General features: G+C 39.8%; 1 protein-coding gene across 1 annotated transcript; it reads left to right on the forward strand.

The window, feature by feature from the left end:
- Positions 1-1,203: 1,203 nt before the first annotated feature.
- Positions 1,204-17,209, forward strand: LOC133980327 (integrin-linked protein kinase). The gene is made up of 13 exons (XM_062419025.1): positions 1,204-1,309; positions 3,200-3,492; positions 9,727-9,892; positions 10,881-10,976; positions 11,087-11,183; positions 11,302-11,385; positions 11,607-11,692; positions 11,795-11,904; positions 12,329-12,456; positions 12,663-12,784; positions 12,952-13,051; positions 16,080-16,210; positions 16,328-17,209. The coding sequence occupies exons 2-13, from the start codon at positions 3,404-3,406 to the stop codon at positions 16,475-16,477; spliced, it is 1,359 nt and encodes a 452-aa protein (XP_062275009.1). The 5' UTR covers positions 1,204-1,309; positions 3,200-3,403; the 3' UTR covers positions 16,478-17,209.
- The last annotated feature ends 760 nt before the right edge of the window (positions 17,210-17,969 follow it).

Raw genomic sequence — 17,969 nt, forward strand, 5'->3', positions numbered from 1 at the left:
GTAATGTATGTGTGTGTGTGTATGTGTATGACAACAGGCAGGCTGCAGACCGTCAGTGTTCATTGCTCATAAGCCTGGTGGTCTGGTGGAAAAAGCTGTCCTGGAGCCTGCTGGTCCAGGTCTAGACACTGCAGTATCTCATGATAGCTTGATGGACAGATTGTGAATGTGAATGTGAATGGTTGTCTGTCTCTATGTATGTTAGCCCTGTGATTGAATGGAAACCTGTCCAGATTGTACTGCCTCTAGCCCAGTGTCATCTCAGATTGGCTCCAGCTCCCCCATGACCATGATGAGCAAATGAATGGATGTATGAAAATAGAATAGAAACTGGAGATGTTACCGTAACTTTAGTATACTACACTATCTGCAAAGGATACGCTGTTCAGTGATGTTAATATGCAAATATTTGAATATGCACTGGTGCAAGTCAGGTGGATATAGCTAAGGTAGTAAGGTGCATGCATGGCCAGATCTACCATATGGGCACACTGGACAAGTGCCCAGGGGGGCTTGAGCAGAAAGGGGCCTTCAATGATGGGGAAAAAAAAAAGTTTGCTTTTTTGTCAGGCTCCATAGAAGTACAACAAAAGTCTTGATCCATTCTTTTGATGTTGATAATTATCGTCACTGTTGGAAACCTAGTATGTCCAGAAAAAAATATGGAGTTACAAGGTTTCCACCTGACAGCAATCCAATTATCCAGTTGTAATAAAATAAAAGTTATTTTAAAGAAAATTAAGTCTCATAATTGATTGTTTTATTTGTCAGTTTGATGGCTGGGTAAGTGATTATTGGTTAGCAGACCACAGTACACTGAGCTTAAGTCGTATCAACGATTGTGTGGGAAAAATCATGAACCAGTGGAAATTGGACAGCACTGGTGGTAACCAAAAGCCGAGCAGGGCACATGAGCTTCAGTGTCCTGGGGACCCCAGGGTACTAATCCAGTCTTGGGTGCATGACTGTCCATGAATGTTAGAATTAAGTGTTAGGAAAAAATTCATAACATTTCATGCTGAAAGGAAGGTGTTTAGGGCGTTTTTACTGCCCTCAAATGGGTCAAACTTGGCTTGAAACCCATCTTTAAAAAAACATAACCTGAGGGAGTAAATAGTTTGGCTTGTTGCAGTTTTCTCTGTGGCCTGTAGGAGGCAGCACACTCTATTCCTCCATTCAACGTTACCACGTACGTGCTGACGGCGGCGAGGGTGTGGACGTCCCACACAGAGCACAGCAATCCTGTAGAGATAACATAACTTCTTCTGTGTCTTAAACTGCACAACACGACACCAGGCTGATATATCTGGTAAGTTATCGCTTTAGAGTCAAACTCGTGTTTCAGTTTGATGTGTTTAAACCACGTTATTATGTTTTTTTAGTGTTATTCTCAGTCAGGCAGCGTCAGACATGAGAGAGAAACGGAGACAGCCCGCGGCTAGCTTGTTAGCAAAAACCTGCCAGTGTTTCATTTCGTCAACCAGAGGATTGTAGTAGATGTGTGGGAGCCAATAGAGTCATTGTTAGTTGATTCAGTATAATGAAAGCATCTGCCAGGAGTTTAAGGGTTAACTATCTGTGTTAAATGAGCGATTATCCTGCGTTAGCTCGGGGTAAAGCTAGCTGCAGGCGATGAGCTCATTACTCTAATGTTAATATCTTAACTACAGGATCAAATCTCAGTGCTTCACAAAGTCAAAGTGTATTGATTAATGTCTAGTTGAATGCAGCCTTAGTTATATGATCATCAATTGTGTGTGTATGTGTGAGGGTATGGCTGAATCAAACTACAGATGATTGTATACTTTCATTCATGCAGATTGCATTCAACAGATAATATTTCATACCACATTTTTTGTGTTCCTGTCGCAACTTGTTGGCTTTTATCTTTTCTTTTAAAAGTTCTTTTGTTACAGTATGTAACCCACAAAACATTTCACCGTAGTTAAGACTGTGAAGTAGGAAGGGGAAATACATGTGTCAGTGTGCATTTTCTCTTGATCTGTTGTGTTTAGGGATGCAACTAACTGTTATTTCCATTATTGATGAGCCTGTTGAATGATTAATCAATTACTTGTCTGTAAAATTTTTAAAAATGGTGGAAAATGTCCATTGTAATTTCACCAGGCCAAGATTTTCAGGTTTATGATATAAAACACAGAAAAAGTAGAAAGCCTGCACAATTTAAAAACTCAAACTATGCAATATTTGGTACTATTGCCTGGAAAATTAGTTTTAAAGTTTAAAGAATAGTTGTGGATACATTTTCTGTCAATCTACTCATCTATTCTTGTTATTCCTGTCACAACTTGTTGGCTTTAGTCATGTCTTTAAAAAGTGTTGGAGTTATGAGTTAAGACTGTGAAATATAAAGGGAAATGAATGTGTCTGTCTACATTTCCTCTTGTGGTATTTATCTATTGTATTTAGTGCTGCTGCTAACTGTTATTCCCAAAACTGATGAATCTGTTTAACAGTTAATCAATTACTAGTCTGTAAAATGTTTAAAAATAGTTGAGCACTTTTCTTCCATCTTACAGTGATTACATTAGAGAAAAGCCTCAAAAAACCCACAAATCAGAAGATAAAAGTTGGCATTGTTTGACATTGTTAGTAAAATTAGGCTATCAGACTCACTTTCTGTCACTTGACTCCATCTATTAATCTACTAATTGTTTTAGCTCCAATTACATTACAGTTTTTTTGGGTTTTTTTGCTGGTGTCGTCCCACATAATTATTTGTCCTCAGTAATCTCTTTAACATACTCCACAGTTATACTTTTTATGTATCCCACAAATCATGTCATAGTCCAGACTGTGCTGAATAATGTGAATATATAAGGGGCGTGTGGTGGATTATTAATTGAACTGTGCGCTCTCTTTTACTCTTTATCTGTTGTGTTTAGTTAAAGTTTGGACAATCAAATAGTAATAGTAGTCACTGAGAAGAAAAGAGTGCACCGAATTCAGCATGACACAGGATTAAAAATGTGTATTTACTCTGGTGTACAGGGTGCTAGTCATGCAAAAGTGCCGTGAGTCACAATGCAATGAGCTGCACACCCACCCAGTATTACTAAGGTGACGAGATTGCTCAACACTAGTTTTCTTGGTTGCTTGGTTTTCTCCAGACTGAAAAAATATATATGTGTTTTAACAAAGAAACTTTTCCCTTTTTTTTTTATGTGACTTTTTTCAGGGTTGTGTGAGTGCCATCGAGGCTTTCTTCATTGTGTCCCTCACTGCTCCAGATGAGGGACTGATGCTGGCCTGGACCCTGCTGAACCTCTCGGGCCGCCTCTCATCTTAGCTGTCTCATTTCAGTTCTGCATCGACTCCCACAGGTGCACCTTAAAGAGAAGAACAATAATAATAATAATAATAATAGTACACAGGCCATAAAATGGATGACATCTTTACTCAGTGCCGGGAAGGCAATGCGGTGGCAGTTCGCTTATGGTTGGACAACACAGAGAATGACCTCAACCAAGGGTGAGCTAAAGTTTATTTATCTGTCTTTACATGTTTAGTAATATCTACACAGAGTGAGGAATCATGTAAAAGTTCACATGGAGCCTTACAGGCTCTCTTAATATTCCCTTTTACACGTTTTTACTTCTTTGTACATCTGCACAGTTTAAATTTGTGATGATAAAGTGGATTAGAATCTCAAGGAAATCAAAGTTACTCTGCAGAGTCACTGCTTACTTTGAATGTTGCATTCTTTAAACCCCCGATGCTGGCCGAGAGCCGGCCTTGTTAGTCCCCAGCGAGATGGTGGCCTGAGATTGAACCTACTTCCTTGCGGGCTAATGTTTATGTCCAAAATGCCAGCAGAATAATTCAAAGCGTGATGTCGGACAGGAAGCTGGCTGTGATGGTAGAGTTAGTCATGCTTACAGTTGCTGCTGCAATTAACTTGAGACTCTACAGAGAAAAAAGACTGGATTAATGTAGTTGTGGAGAATACATTTGTGGTGAGACGGTTGAGCACATGAACAGATTAGAGGTTTCTGGCACAACTTCACCTATTTCCAAGGTGCATGAAGAAGAAGAAAAAAGTCTAATGAGAGTCAAAGCTCCAGCAACACTTGAAGTATCGGACAACGTCTCGTGGCCTCCATCAGGGTCAAGCCGAAACAATTGTTTTAATACTCAAAGTTGTAGAGTAACCAGAGAAACCAGCTGTGGTCTAAAAACGGAAAGGGTCTTTCCTTTTTTTCTCTCTCTGCTGTTGAAAGTTCAGCAAAGTTTCACTTTCACATGCAAGAATGGTGCAGAAATTATTCACATGGCTATTATTATGTATGTTTTGTTTTAGAGATGTGACTTTTGATAACATCCAGAAGTTCTTTATGTAAGAATCATGAATCAATTAACATTTATTACTTTTTGTTTTTTTATTGCCGGTGAGTGAAGGGGTTGTAACAGAACATTAAAAAAATGAGACCTTCCCCTATGTGGTTGACAAAAGTCAACAAGCAAGCGACATCCACCACAATAAAAAGGGTGCTAACTGAATAGAAACACCCTGTGGATATTACCTCTTCAGCTAATGAGACAGCTGTCTGCCTCTGTCCGCTACACATTTCACAACAAGAGATGCTGCGAAGAAACATGGTGCAAAACACAACATTAGAGATCTTTTATGTTATTATGAGAACGGTAAGCCAGCCGAAAAAAAGGTGTCACCTGTAAGAGTCTCGCAGAAGTGCTCGTCCTGTGAGTGCGCACGAGCAACAGGATGATGACATTAGGTTACTTAATGGCCACCGGTGTCACTAATGACAATAATAGAGAATAACAGTAACAATAAGATAAGATATTAAGGTTATTTTTTGTATACCTTTTTCTTTGGCTTTTTGAGGCACACTTGTGTCTCCAGTTACATTTTTATTTTGGCTAAGAGGAAATTGCCTGAATTTTTTGTCAATAATATGAAGATTAAAGAGGGGTTCTTATCCTTATTATTACAACATTCAAATTGTCAAAAACTGTTATAAAAGTATAATAATATGCTACTAGTTATATAAGTAAGCACCAAATCAGCAGATAATCTATTTTATCCAGATTATAGTCTGTTAATTATATTTGCAGCATATTTGTGTACAAAATGTCTTCATTGACTTCTTGTTTTCTCTGTTTTCTTCCATTTGATTCATTCTTTCCATTGATGTGAGACTGTATGCTTGCACTGAGCTGGTTTGGTGAATACGTCCCCTCCTATACGTGACTTGTCCATTAGCTGATTGCACGTCAAGTTCCCTTTTCCAGCTGATATATCTTCCCTAATGGATGAAATGCATGTACTCTCGCTTTTTCATCTCCCTGCAGAAAGGTATGAATATGATGATTTTTTTCCCCGCCATGCCTTCTTATATTTCAGTAAACTCGTTCTATCTTGGTCTGTCGGAGCCAAAATATTTCATGTGCTCTATGACAGCGTGTTTACACTGATGTAACTCTGAGACAAAGAGTAGTAGTGGAATGCTGAATCTCCTTACAAGGAATAACACGCAGGCCTCAGGGGAACCCTCCACCACCTACCAAATATGAGAGAGGGAGATGGAGGGAGGAGGTTATTGTTGTGGGCAGGACTAGAGGAGTTATGTGTGACGAGACAGAGAATCTTTGTGTGTGTGTGTGTGTGTGTGTCCTTTATAGTGAATTTTTCTAGAGAGGAATGCACAGAAAGGCACACACCAGAGCACATCAACTACCCCTCCTTTGCTTATGTGTTTCCGGTATTCGTCTCCCAGCGGTATTAGATAGCTCCGCTCATTTCCCCTCAATATTTCCTCCCAGTTCAAGAAGAGTTAATTGCAAAGTTTAGAATTTAGTTTTTGTGAACTTCTCCCGCCGTCTCCCGCTCTTTTTAAGCATAATTTATTCTGCTTCTGTGCTGCTACAGAGTTACGGATGGTTTCACGTGAGAAAGCAGCCAGTGGTTCTGAACAATTTAACAGAATTTTTTTTAAATTTAATGAAATTAACAGTTTTGAGTCCCTGTGCCTGACTTCCACTCCTCAAAGTGCCTCATTTGTGTTGTGTTTGATCTGAAATAGAGAATTGAGTTCTCTTGTGTAGTGTTTTCTTCGGCCTATAAGTGTGTAATTGTGGATTTTACAACTGTAAATGTACATGTGTGAAAATTAATTTGTGTGTCACACTTTACTTTTTCTGTCATGATGGTTCTGGACAGTAGGGCATCACCTCATTTTGTTGTGTAGATCAAGGCTGCTTTGCTTGTCTGGGGAGGAGGTAGATTTACAGAGTGAATATGGATTTTATATATAACCCTCTTGGTCAGGGCAGGGGTATGAGACTCTCAGGGTGACAGGACCAGCAGACAGTGACCAGGTCCAGAGGCCGGATTAACATGGACTGACTCTGCTCAGCTGTAATATGAATAATAATACAGGTTTATAGTAATCACTGCATTGCCTTAGATTTACTATGGTGCACCTAACATGACTAAAAGTTTTAGTAGATAATGTCAACAATTTGTAGCCATTTGTGCACTATCTTTGTATTCTCTGATAGTAATTTGAGTTCCTCTTTGGGTGTTTTGAACTGTTTGTTGGACATAAGTTATTTAAATATTTCAACGTGGGCTTTTTACTATTTGACCTTTTATAAACCAAAAGATGAATCAATTAATTGAGAAAATCATTGTCAGATTAATTAATAATGAGAATAGTTAATTGCAGCCCTATTGTAGATATTTGTAGAGAGAGCAACATATTCCATTGACTCTTCATAAAGTAAAATATTAGAGCTGCAAGTAACTGACTAAATGTGCCAATTATTTGTGAACATTTAGTATCATATATGACACAGAAAAGAATCAAATTGTCATATTTAAAGGTTTATATACAGCAAATGTTTAGCATTTTTGCTTAATAAATTACTTAAACTAAATAGCTAAATAGCTGCTGATTCATTTTCTTTCGATTGACTTACCATTGCAGGTCTAAAACATGTTGAAGAGAAGAAACCCGTTCTTCTCCAGTGTAAAAACAATGTGTAAATGACAATAAAAGTTTTTTGTTTTTTTGCATTGGTGTAATGTTTCTGTAAATTTGTTTTCCCCTCATCTGACGCTCTGTTATGTGACCTGGTGTGGATGTCGGGCCATGAGACATACAGGGTGCAGACAGGGGCTCTTCCTCAGGCTTTTCCGTCTGCCAAACTGAGCGCTGTTGGCAGGTGGAAGTGCCTGAAATAAATTACTGCGGCCTATGTGGAGGGGGCGAGCAGCAAAAAAGCCTGGCATTTAAGTGCCTTTGGGTTGTGTGGATAAAGCTCGCTCAAAGGGAGAATCAATCCCATAAAAAGTGCCTCTGAACAGAAATACAATCAGAAAGCAGAAGTCTGAGCCGCACTAATGGTTCATTTTCAGCAGTTTTATGTGGATAAGGGCCCTTTCTTTTTTAGCGACTTATGAATCATCATCACACATTTGCAGTAAGGGTCGAGTGATATTAGTGAAAAATGTAATTTGCAATATTGATTAGTTTCATTATTGATTAATCTATCAAGTATTTTATCAATTAATCCATTAGTTGTTTAGTCTGTAAAATGGTGAAAAATGTCATCTTCAGTCCACAACACAAAGACATAAAAAAAATATTTGAATTTGGACATTTTCTTTTTGACTGTAAATGAATGATTGACTATCAAAGTTGTTGGCAATTAAAAAATAGTAGACAACTAATAAATTCATCGACTAATCGTTACAGCTCTGAAAGAAAAGAATAGTTAGTTGCAGCCCTAATACACATATTGTAATAATTAAGTGGTTAGATAACCTCCTCAAGAAATAATATACCTGTTTTGCTCAACATATTCTTTTTTTAATAACAAAATTAACATTTTTTAAAACAATCCTTCATTCAAAAATCCTCACAAAATGCCTGCCAGCTTGTTGTTTTTGATGCTAAATGAATCTGTGCATGAATCTGAATGATTGTGATAAGTCATCTGTGTAAGCACAATGTGTGAGCAAAACCAGTAACCAAAATACAATCAAATCATGCTAGATTGACTAAACTATTTGAGCTTTGTTGCTTTTTGTTTTCTATGAGCAGGAAGATAGATTGTATAATTTGATTATTACTTTGCTTCATTTGAAGTTTGACTGTTGCACTCAGGCACATAAAATGCAGTTTATTTGAATTCCTTACCGCATATTTACTGCTAATACTGCTGCTTTAGATTTTGGCTGATAATTTCATAGCAGATTATTTTTCATCTGTTGAACAGTCATGAGCGTGTATTGTTGCAGATGGTCAGATAAAGTGAGAGTCTGTTTATGTGTGCATTCTTGATTCTTCATAACACAGCCAGTAACTTAGTCATATATCTTCTTACTCCTCCAAACAGATTCAAGCTTGAAACAGAAAACTAATAAAGTCATACAAGTGAGTCTGTGGTGATATCTGCTCTCATAAACTTTGGCTAATTACTCTTTAGGATTTTGCCCTTATGGCCTGAGAGGAAATTGCACCCGAGCAGATCTGGTGTGACTGCACCATGTCACCCAGATGCACAGATAGATGTGTGTTGTGGGACTGAGGGACGATTGATGCTGTTTGGAGCCGAGCGCTGCAGGATGTGTTAATACAAGCGAGTGAATTGAGGGCAGGAGAGCACAGAGTTCAAATTCCTCCAGATTCATAATACTCCCTCAGTTCTCAGATCACATTATTATGCGGTGTGCTCCTCATCATTTCAGAGCAAGTGTCTAACTTTATTAACTTCTAGCATTCTGCAGCGTCTTGACACAAACAGTAAAAGGCCACATGGAGTAGGAGGGCTAGTGGAAAGTGGGATATATCAGCGGCAAAGTCCATCTGTTTTAGTGGAGCTGAGAGGGAGAGGATGAGGGAGGAAACTTCATAAATGGGAGGAGGGGACCACTGCCAGGCTGACGGTCAACAAATGAAGAATGACACAATCACACACAGCAGCTGGAGTGAATGCATGTGCAGCACTGCTAAAGGAAGTCTCACTGGGCCTTATAAGGACTGCAGCGAATGCTTGGCCTACTGTTGTTTTTTTTGGGGGGTTTTCCCCAGCCTTTTCCTGATTGACTATCTGTCACCCCGCTCATGCTGCATCTTAATCTCTCGGTCTTTATCCCTTTTTCTCAGAGGAGGGTTGCCATCAGTCACTCTGTCATGTAATAGAGGCCATTGTCCCTACATGTGTCACAGCCTGTGTCACTGAGACAAAAAAAAAAAAAGGACTGAGTGTTAGAGGCCTGTTAGCTGTTGTTTCAGTTGTATCAACTTCCTTTTTAGTGTGAAATACAAATGAAGAAATTCCTCATTATCCAGTCCAACAGCTGATCTGTACAGCTCTGAATAGCCTCAAACAATGCTGTTATTTCATAAGAGATTTCTTGGGCTTATTAACGGGAACCTCCTCTAAGGTAATCAGATTCAATGGCATCATTTGTTTTTTGTTATTGAAAAGGAAGAACAGCTGTTTTTAATATAAAGTGATATTGTGATTGTCAAAACAAAATGAATAATTGAAGAATTATAAAATGTTCCCAGTTGTACCACAGAGTTGACTGCAGGGAAAAACTTTATGATGATAACCCAAGATGCTGAGACGTTGGTGTACTTTTGTCTCCCTCAAGAAATACTTGAATTGTTTGCTGCTTTGTTGAAGGTTTTCATGCAATCTGTGCTGAATATAAATGCTCCTCTCTCGTAGAGATGACCACGGCTTCAGTCCTCTCCACTGGGCATGCAGGGAGGGCCGCTCCAGTGTGGTGGACATGCTCATCATGAGAGGCGCTCGCATCAACGTCATGAACCGTGGAGATGACACGCCTCTGCACCTGGCTGCCAGCCACGGGCATCGCGAAATCGTAGGAAAGGTAGGGCTCATGTAAACATTTGAATGTACACATGATGCTGCTGCAGAAGTTTCCAGTTTCTACAACAGCTTTCCTGTAACTTCACAGCAAGTATGTTTTGGTCTTTGCTTCATAATCGCAGGATATTATGAAACCTAAAATGATGTCATCTGATCACACAAAAGTCTTGTTTGTTCCTGCACTTCCACAGTCAGCTATTTCAAATTGAAGGGAGTGCTTGGTAATACGTCACCTTTAAGGGTAAATGTATTGTTTTAATGGCTGCTGTACGAGTATGACTGTAAAACTTGTTTACCACTACAGATGTTGTTAAGAGTCAGTCCACTTATTTTGTAAAAGAATGTAAAGATGAATTTGTTTTTCCTCTTCACTCATCCAGGTAGTTTGCCCACTTGCTTTTTTTTAATGGATTCTACAGAGCTTGGGCAACAAAACAAAAAAATTGTCAGCAGGCGATAGGCAATCCAAAATAAGTGCAAATAAGTTCAGACCTTTTGCATCATCAACAGGTTCAATGAAACCAACAATATATGGCTTCATTCACTGATAGGCTGTGTAGATTTAAGGTCCTGTAGAGCATTAAACAACTCACCTGCAGTGCTCCTCTGTGGCTTTTTAAGAGCCGTGCAGTGAGTCAAACAGAATTCAACTTTGCCATAAAATGAATGTATTGAGTTTTATAAAACAGCAGGTCTTCTTGGTAAAATAGAAAGAAAAAGTGTACTGACTATCTCTGATATCTTGTATCTGATCGCAGCCCACAGTACCCGTATGTCATAATATGAGGCATCTGCTGCATTTAGAATTGCTGCCAGGCAGCCATTGAGTTTAATATTAGGCATGTCTGAATACCTCTGGTATGTGCCCACAGGCAACACAAACTTTCATGATTTTTCTTGGCAGCATTAACACTCATCTGTATACAGCCAAAACAAGATCTGTCCAGCCTGGTTTTGTATATAATCCTTTGTTTCTGCTTCTCTTTCAGCTGATCCAGTGCAAAGCAGACACTAATGCAGCCAATGAACACGGGAACACACCACTGCATTACGCCTGCTTCTGGGGCCAAGATGAAGTGGCTGAGGTCAGTTCGCCCTCTGGTGGTGTTACAGAGCAAGCTTCTCTGTTGATGTGTAATTCCTGTCAGGATAAACTAATGAAATTTGGCTGACAGCAATGTTTGATCTTTCTCAGGACCTTGTGACTAATGGGGCGCTGGTGAGCATCTCTAACAAATATGGGGAAACTCCCCTGGACAAAGGCAAACCTCACCTGCGGGAACTCCTCAGAGGTATCTCACCTGCCTATTACAGCTGATGATTTTACTTCTGGCTTTGAATGCATCGCAGTATCAACAGTAATTTTTTAATGTTTATTTTCTCTTCTCAATCTATCACTCTGTCACCCAGAAAAAGCAGAGAAATTGGGACAGAACCTGACTAAAATTCCCTTCAAGGACTCATTCTGGAAAGGCACCACCAGGACTCGACCCCGTGAGTCCCAAAGACACACATTAACACACATTAGCTGACCGGTTTCCATTACTTGATTTGGTTAGATTGCTGCATTATGGGGGGAAAATATTCCATGTTGGCCTCCCAAGCGATTTTAATTTCCACCGTTTCCATCTGCATAATGATACGCACAATTTCACATGAATAACGAAGGTTTTGTTTAAACTTTCACTCTGTTTGTCTTAATCTTTTGTTTTTAGGTAATGGCACTTTGAACAAACACGCAGGCATTGACTTCAAACAGCTCTCTCTCCTGGCTAAAATAAATGAGAACCAATCTGGAGAGGTACTTAGTACTTTTTATTGCACCGAATGTTCCAACAGAATTGCTGATGATCTGTTGCATGGCACACATAATTTACTTTCTTCATATTTATTTCTCGTCTAGTTGTGGCAAGGACGCTGGCAGGGAAATGAAATTGTTGTTAAGGTGCTAAAGATTCGTGACTGGACCACCAGGAAAAGCAGAGACTTCAATGAGGAATATCCCAAACTCAGGTTATTATTTAATTCACAACTTGTTTCACTTTGTATGTTCTGTGCTGTTGTGGTCACTCATTTGTCTGTTTTGTATTGCGTTAAACCAAACTATATGTATTTCTTTTTTTGGGGTGTCGCATCTCACACAAGCTTCCTTTTTTTTAATGTCAAATCCTGTGTGGGTCTGTCTGTCTGTCTGTCTGTCTGTCTGTCTGTCTGTCTGTCTGTCTGTCTGTCTGTCTGTCTGTCTGTCTGTCTGTCTGTCTGTCTGTCTGTCTGTCTGTCTGTCTGTCTGTCTGTCTGTCTGTCTGTCTGTCTGTCTGTCTGTCTGTCTGTCTGTCTGTCTGTCTGTCTGTCTGTCTGTCTGTCTGTCTGTCTGTCTGTCTGTCTGTTTGGCTGTGTGGCTCTCTCCCCTGTCCGTCCCACTTGGGCTCAATCCCAGGATATTTTCCCACCCGAATGTCCTACCCATGTTGGGAGGATGTCAGTCTCCTCCCGCCCCTCACCCCATCATCATCACACACTGGATGCCTTATGGCTCTCTCTACAACGTGCTGCATGAAGGCACCAGTGAGTATTTTTACTCCGGTCACAAAGTCTGTACTTGTCACCAAGTTAGGTGGCTTGCAGGGATTTGTGATTTATTGCACATGAGCGTTTGTCATTATGTTGCCATCACTTTCTGTGCAGTAACAATTTCACTGTCACCTCGTTATGTGGTGCAAGTCAGAGTAGCTGAAACCTGTTATTATTTGTTCCTAATCCTGCTCTCACAGACTTTGTGGTGGACCAGACACAGGCTGTGAAGTTTGCTCTGGACATCGCCTGTGGAATGGGCTTTTTACACACACTTGAACCTATGATCCCCCGCCACTATCTCAACAGCAAGAGCGTTATGGTAAGAATAATTTCCGGTTGTAATACAGTACCTCCACTTGTTGTACAGAACACCTGACTGATCAAAGGAAACTTTGTTTCATAAAAAAACCTCAGACACTGCACAAGAAGGAAGTAATGTCCTTTACACTTACGAGTGACATTTCACTCTGTTTCGTGTTTCCACAGATAGATGAAGACATGACAGCAAGGATCAGCATGGCAGACGTCAAGTTCTCCTTCCAGTGTCCTGGCAGGATGTACTCGCCTGCATGGGTAGCCCCCGAGGGTAGGCATCACTTATACAGCACAGATCCAAAGTGACAGCTGAAGCCACACAAGCTCGAGCGTGAATGATGGATAAGGAAAACTCTAGACTGTAGCAGAGCCAAATGTAATCTACAGCTGATTTCCCCAACAGATAGACTGAAATCGAAGCCTGTTGGAAACATAAACTGATTATAAAATGAGAAAATGACCAGAGAACTCTGCAACATTGTGCAGGGTGGTGCTCATATTTTTGAGATTTTGCAGCAGAGGAGCAAACAGTAACAACAGAGCAGTGTGTGGAGCATGGAGGTGGTGACTGCATGGGATACAGGAGATTTGTTGCCATCAAACAACCATAGAAACAACCTCCACACATTATATAGTGGGTAGTGAGCCATGAAATTGAGAGCAGAGAGAGCAATGCTTTTGAAAAGAAACAAATGTATAGATTTGGAATTTCAAAATACTTTATCATCAGGAAGGATGTCTTTGCCACATTTACACCATATAACTTTACAGCTGCAGCTGAAGGAAGGAGTGTTTGACAAGATAAGTAAAATGTAATATTTAACACTTTGCATGATAACTCTTTTGTATTAAAACTCTTGCCCTTCAAGTTTAATTTATATTCTTAACAGTAGAAACTACAAGGCCATCATGATTTATACATTAATAACTTTCTGTTTAATGCATCACATATAGGAAGAAATAAGTTTTGCAAGAAAAGGAGCTTGAGATTTAATTAAGATATAAAGGGCACAAACAAATCAATGTATTGATATTTCTCTGATTAATCAATTATTTTTCACCCTAACCCTAAATTGAAAATGATTTATTCAGTTTTGTTATCTAAATTAACAGGAATAGATATTAGGCTTCTTCCAGAGGAATGCCAGATTAAAAAAATTAAAGCTCTAGTACAATCATTAGGGCCCGAGCGGCGACTGCAAGTCGCCTGGCGAAAGCCCTATTGAAATTGTAATGTTTATTATTATTATTATTATTATTCTTCCGACATTTCGTGCCCCAATTTCGCCCCTTTCCCAAATGCGAAAATGCTTATACTTTTGCACGGACGTCCGGCCTCATCCGAAATTCGATATTTTTGGGTGGTCGCACATGGTCGACGCAGAATGGCGGAATAGCGCCCCCTACAAAGTCCAAAAATGCCCATAGGGAATTTTGCTAACTTTGTCCTATGCTCACAAAATTCGGTACACATATGTATTATACCCACATATGCAAAAAAGCCTCTTGACCTCATGACCTCAACCCAACAGGAAGTCGGCCATTTTGGTTTTGATTTTTCCCGCCTAAAATTAACTCCTCCCACAGCGTTCGCCCGATCAAGTTCAAATTAGGTACGCAACATCTCCAGACCTAGCTGAACTTAAGTTGTGCTCTGCGCATCCGTAGGTCAAAGGGCGTGTCTGCCAGGGCTCAACTAACTTTGGCGTGCTCGCCATGTACATACGAGTGGCTCTCACGCCCACATAGTTCATCCAATCAGCTTCAAACTTGCTGGACATGATGATGGCTCCGCCCTGAACGTCCCAATATATTAACTTCCCACGTAACTCATAGCGCCCCCCGGTGGTAACAGGAAGTTAACTAAGATTCATTAAAATGACATACTTTGCCCCATCAACTTCATTCAGAACCAGTTGGTGAAGCTACATTATGAAGACTGTGAAGCTACGAGTAATGGCGTCCGTGTGGCGACGCGGCGACCATCAATTCCTCGCCATGAAAATACGTTTGGCTTTTTGATGGCTTTATTGAACTCGTATCATCATGAAAATTGGTACACAGGTCCAGGGTGCCGACCTCAACGTCTCCATTCGCTCATAGGCGATCTCACTCGTGTCGCCCCCTAGTGGAAACAGGAAGTGCCATATTTTACATCATCATTGTGCGATTTCCACAAAACTTCACATGTGTAATCACTGTCCCACCCTGAACGCAACCGTTTGTGTTTTGTTACACTCTACTGCCCCCTGGTGGATGAACCATCAACCTCTCATAACTCCTTCATGCTTTGTCCAATTCACTCCAAACTTCACATGACTGATGAGTGGCCGCCCTGAACACACCAGACCACACCAGACCATATGTGTAACTACCTGTGACTGCCCCCTACTGGATGAACGAAACATTACATTTTTGGCCTCCTTCCAGGTTTTTTCTCACTTTCTGCTTCACGCCACAGCCCCGCCATGCCTCAGGCCCGGCGGTGGCATGGGTGAGCGAGGGCCCGCCATCGCCGCTTGCGGCTTTAATTATTATTATTATCATGCAGGTCAGTGCGATGAACAGCAGCTAACTGACGCTATAAACAGATACATGATATATTGCTTATGAATATCACAAGATCAGGTTCTTTTTCCAAAGCTCAATCTCTGCATCGCAGCTCATTTACATTTCATTATGTTCAAGAATATTGCAAAATTAAATCTCAGTAAATGTATTCAAGCTAACATTGCATTTTAGGAAAGAAATAGAGAAAATTTGATTAATTTAGCCTTTGCTTCTGCCATTTTTGTTTTTGCAAACATAATTAAATTGACCTAGTTTTTCCTTTTCAGTTGCCCCTTTTAAACTGTTATCTGCCAGATGTTATTATAAAATGAACTATATTTATATCAAAAATAAGCTCTTCATTTTATTCATGACATTCAGTTTCCATAGCAACGTGTATCTGCAGATCACAGACGAAACGCCCACAAGACCCTACTGTCACTATGGTTATCAAAGCACTACTTTGATCAATTCCTGAAATCTTCTGTCTCTGCCAAATGCCACATGGTGCCACATAGCCACTCTGTAAACATAAGATATAAATACATTTTCTGAAGATAATGCTTTGTGATGACTGAAATTCACATGAACAGGTGGATATGTTTGTGGTTCTTGGTACGTTGTGTTTTACATAAGATTGACCCAGTTTTATAATGTAATAAACTCTTATATATTTCTACTGAAGTGTGTTTTTGCTGTTGTGTGTTAGCTCTGTATGACCTTCACTTGTTGCTCTTTGACACTGACAGCCTTGCAGAAGAAGCCTGAAGAGATCAACCGTCGCTCATCAGACATGTGGAGCTTCGCTGTCCTGCTATGGGAGCTGGTGACCAGAGAAGTGCCATTTGCTGACTTGTCCAACATGGAGATCGGCATGAAGGTTAGGAGGGCTACTGCTCATTAGATCACAAACTCAGTAACAAAAGCTTTTATTCATTACTGATTTTTAGTTCAATATCTTCTCAACAGAACCTATTGTTGTATTTTTGCCCTTCAGGTCGCCTTGGAGGGTTTGAGGCCCACTATCCCGCCCGGCATCTCGCCCCACATTTGCAAGCTCATGAAGATATGCATGAACGAAGATCCAGCCAAGAGGCCCAAATTTGACATGATTGTGCCAATTCTGGAAAAAATGCAGGACAAGTGAAAAAAACTCCTCTGCCCTCCTATACTGAACCGTCAAATTACTGGATATCTTACCCCAGATATCACTCTGATGTGGTGGTGTGGTGCTTACCAGTATTGCCTTAAACTCTTACTCTACCGCCGCATTCAATGCCACTGTAGCTTCTGAGATGAATTCAGCAGCAGTCTTTTTTATATTGTTTTTGTTTTTTTCAATGTGATATCACGTTTTTATTTGTCTTCATTTTTGTCACTGATACACCCTTAACAGGAGGTAAGCATTAACTGTTTATCTTCGTAACTGTAGTGACGTAGACTGCAGTAAGTACGGTCTTCAAGTGACTGAATAACCTGTGGAGGTCCACATGACTGTCTGCTGCATTGCTTCACTGGATTTACAGCCGTATTTGTATCTGGAGTGGGCTAGTGGAGGCTCCTATTAAAAGAAATCAAATTAACCCATAGCTTGTCTTGTGGGGGAAAGGGTTGTTGTGTTGGCAACATATTGAATGCAAAATGGCAAGCATGACAAATCGAAACAAAGCATTTAAAGATATAAGATTATTAAGAAACTTTGTATGAAAAAGTGGTTTCCGTGAGAGAATTTTACAGTGTTTTACTATTCAGCTTGGCTGTGTAGTGATGTGTAAAGCTTGGCTTGTCTTGAGCTTTCGTCCCTAACTATCCTGTACAACCTGCTGACAACAATGCAAAACTGGTCAAACAAATGTTTTTTTGGAGGGGGGGGGGGGGGGGGTTTGTGCTGCATAAAATGTCAGTGTTGATTATTATTGCCGTTTTGGGCAGATTACTTTAAAAATGCATTGCAGATTGCTGATTCTTGCCTGTTAATTGTAATAATGCAATTGCCTAGATTACGCAAATGTTTTATTGTGATCTAGTTCATTTACATTGTTGTCCCTTCAAAATGTAAACTAATCTGATTGGTTTGAATTCTGTTAGCTGTACTACTCAACAAAGATTAAAGTCAGCCTCTGTTTCTAGATATCTAAAAGTGTTATTTCACGTTGAATACTGGCAATCTATATTAATACAACATGTAATACCCTTTTTTGTAGTGTCAGGAGTGAATACTGCGTTAATATATCATTGGTACAGTTTTAACTTGTCGTTTTGTTTTCGAGCATGGGGACTGTCTTTCCTTACAATTTTTATATCTACATACAGAAGCTGCTGCCAACAGGAGGTGACTGGGACATTAATGGGATGGTATTAACATCCAGCCTTTCATATTGTTTCCTGACTTATTTTTTTTACTGTTTCTGTCCTTTATATTACTTTAATTTTCCTTTATGAGCAATCTCATGTGTTGTTTTTTTTCCTACCTGTATCGTTTCCGTGCCTTGACCAGCTTGTGCTTATTTGTGCTGAATCACAGGCTGAAGCCAAAATCAAGAATGACTTATCAAATGTATGTATTTATATATATATATATATATATATATATATATATCTATATATATATATATTATATTAAAAAGGAAAAAGTATGG

Source organism: Scomber scombrus, chromosome 5 (assembly GCF_963691925.1).
Source record: "Scomber scombrus chromosome 5, fScoSco1.1, whole genome shotgun sequence".
NCBI classification, from domain to species: domain Eukaryota; kingdom Metazoa; phylum Chordata; class Actinopteri; order Scombriformes; family Scombridae; genus Scomber; species Scomber scombrus.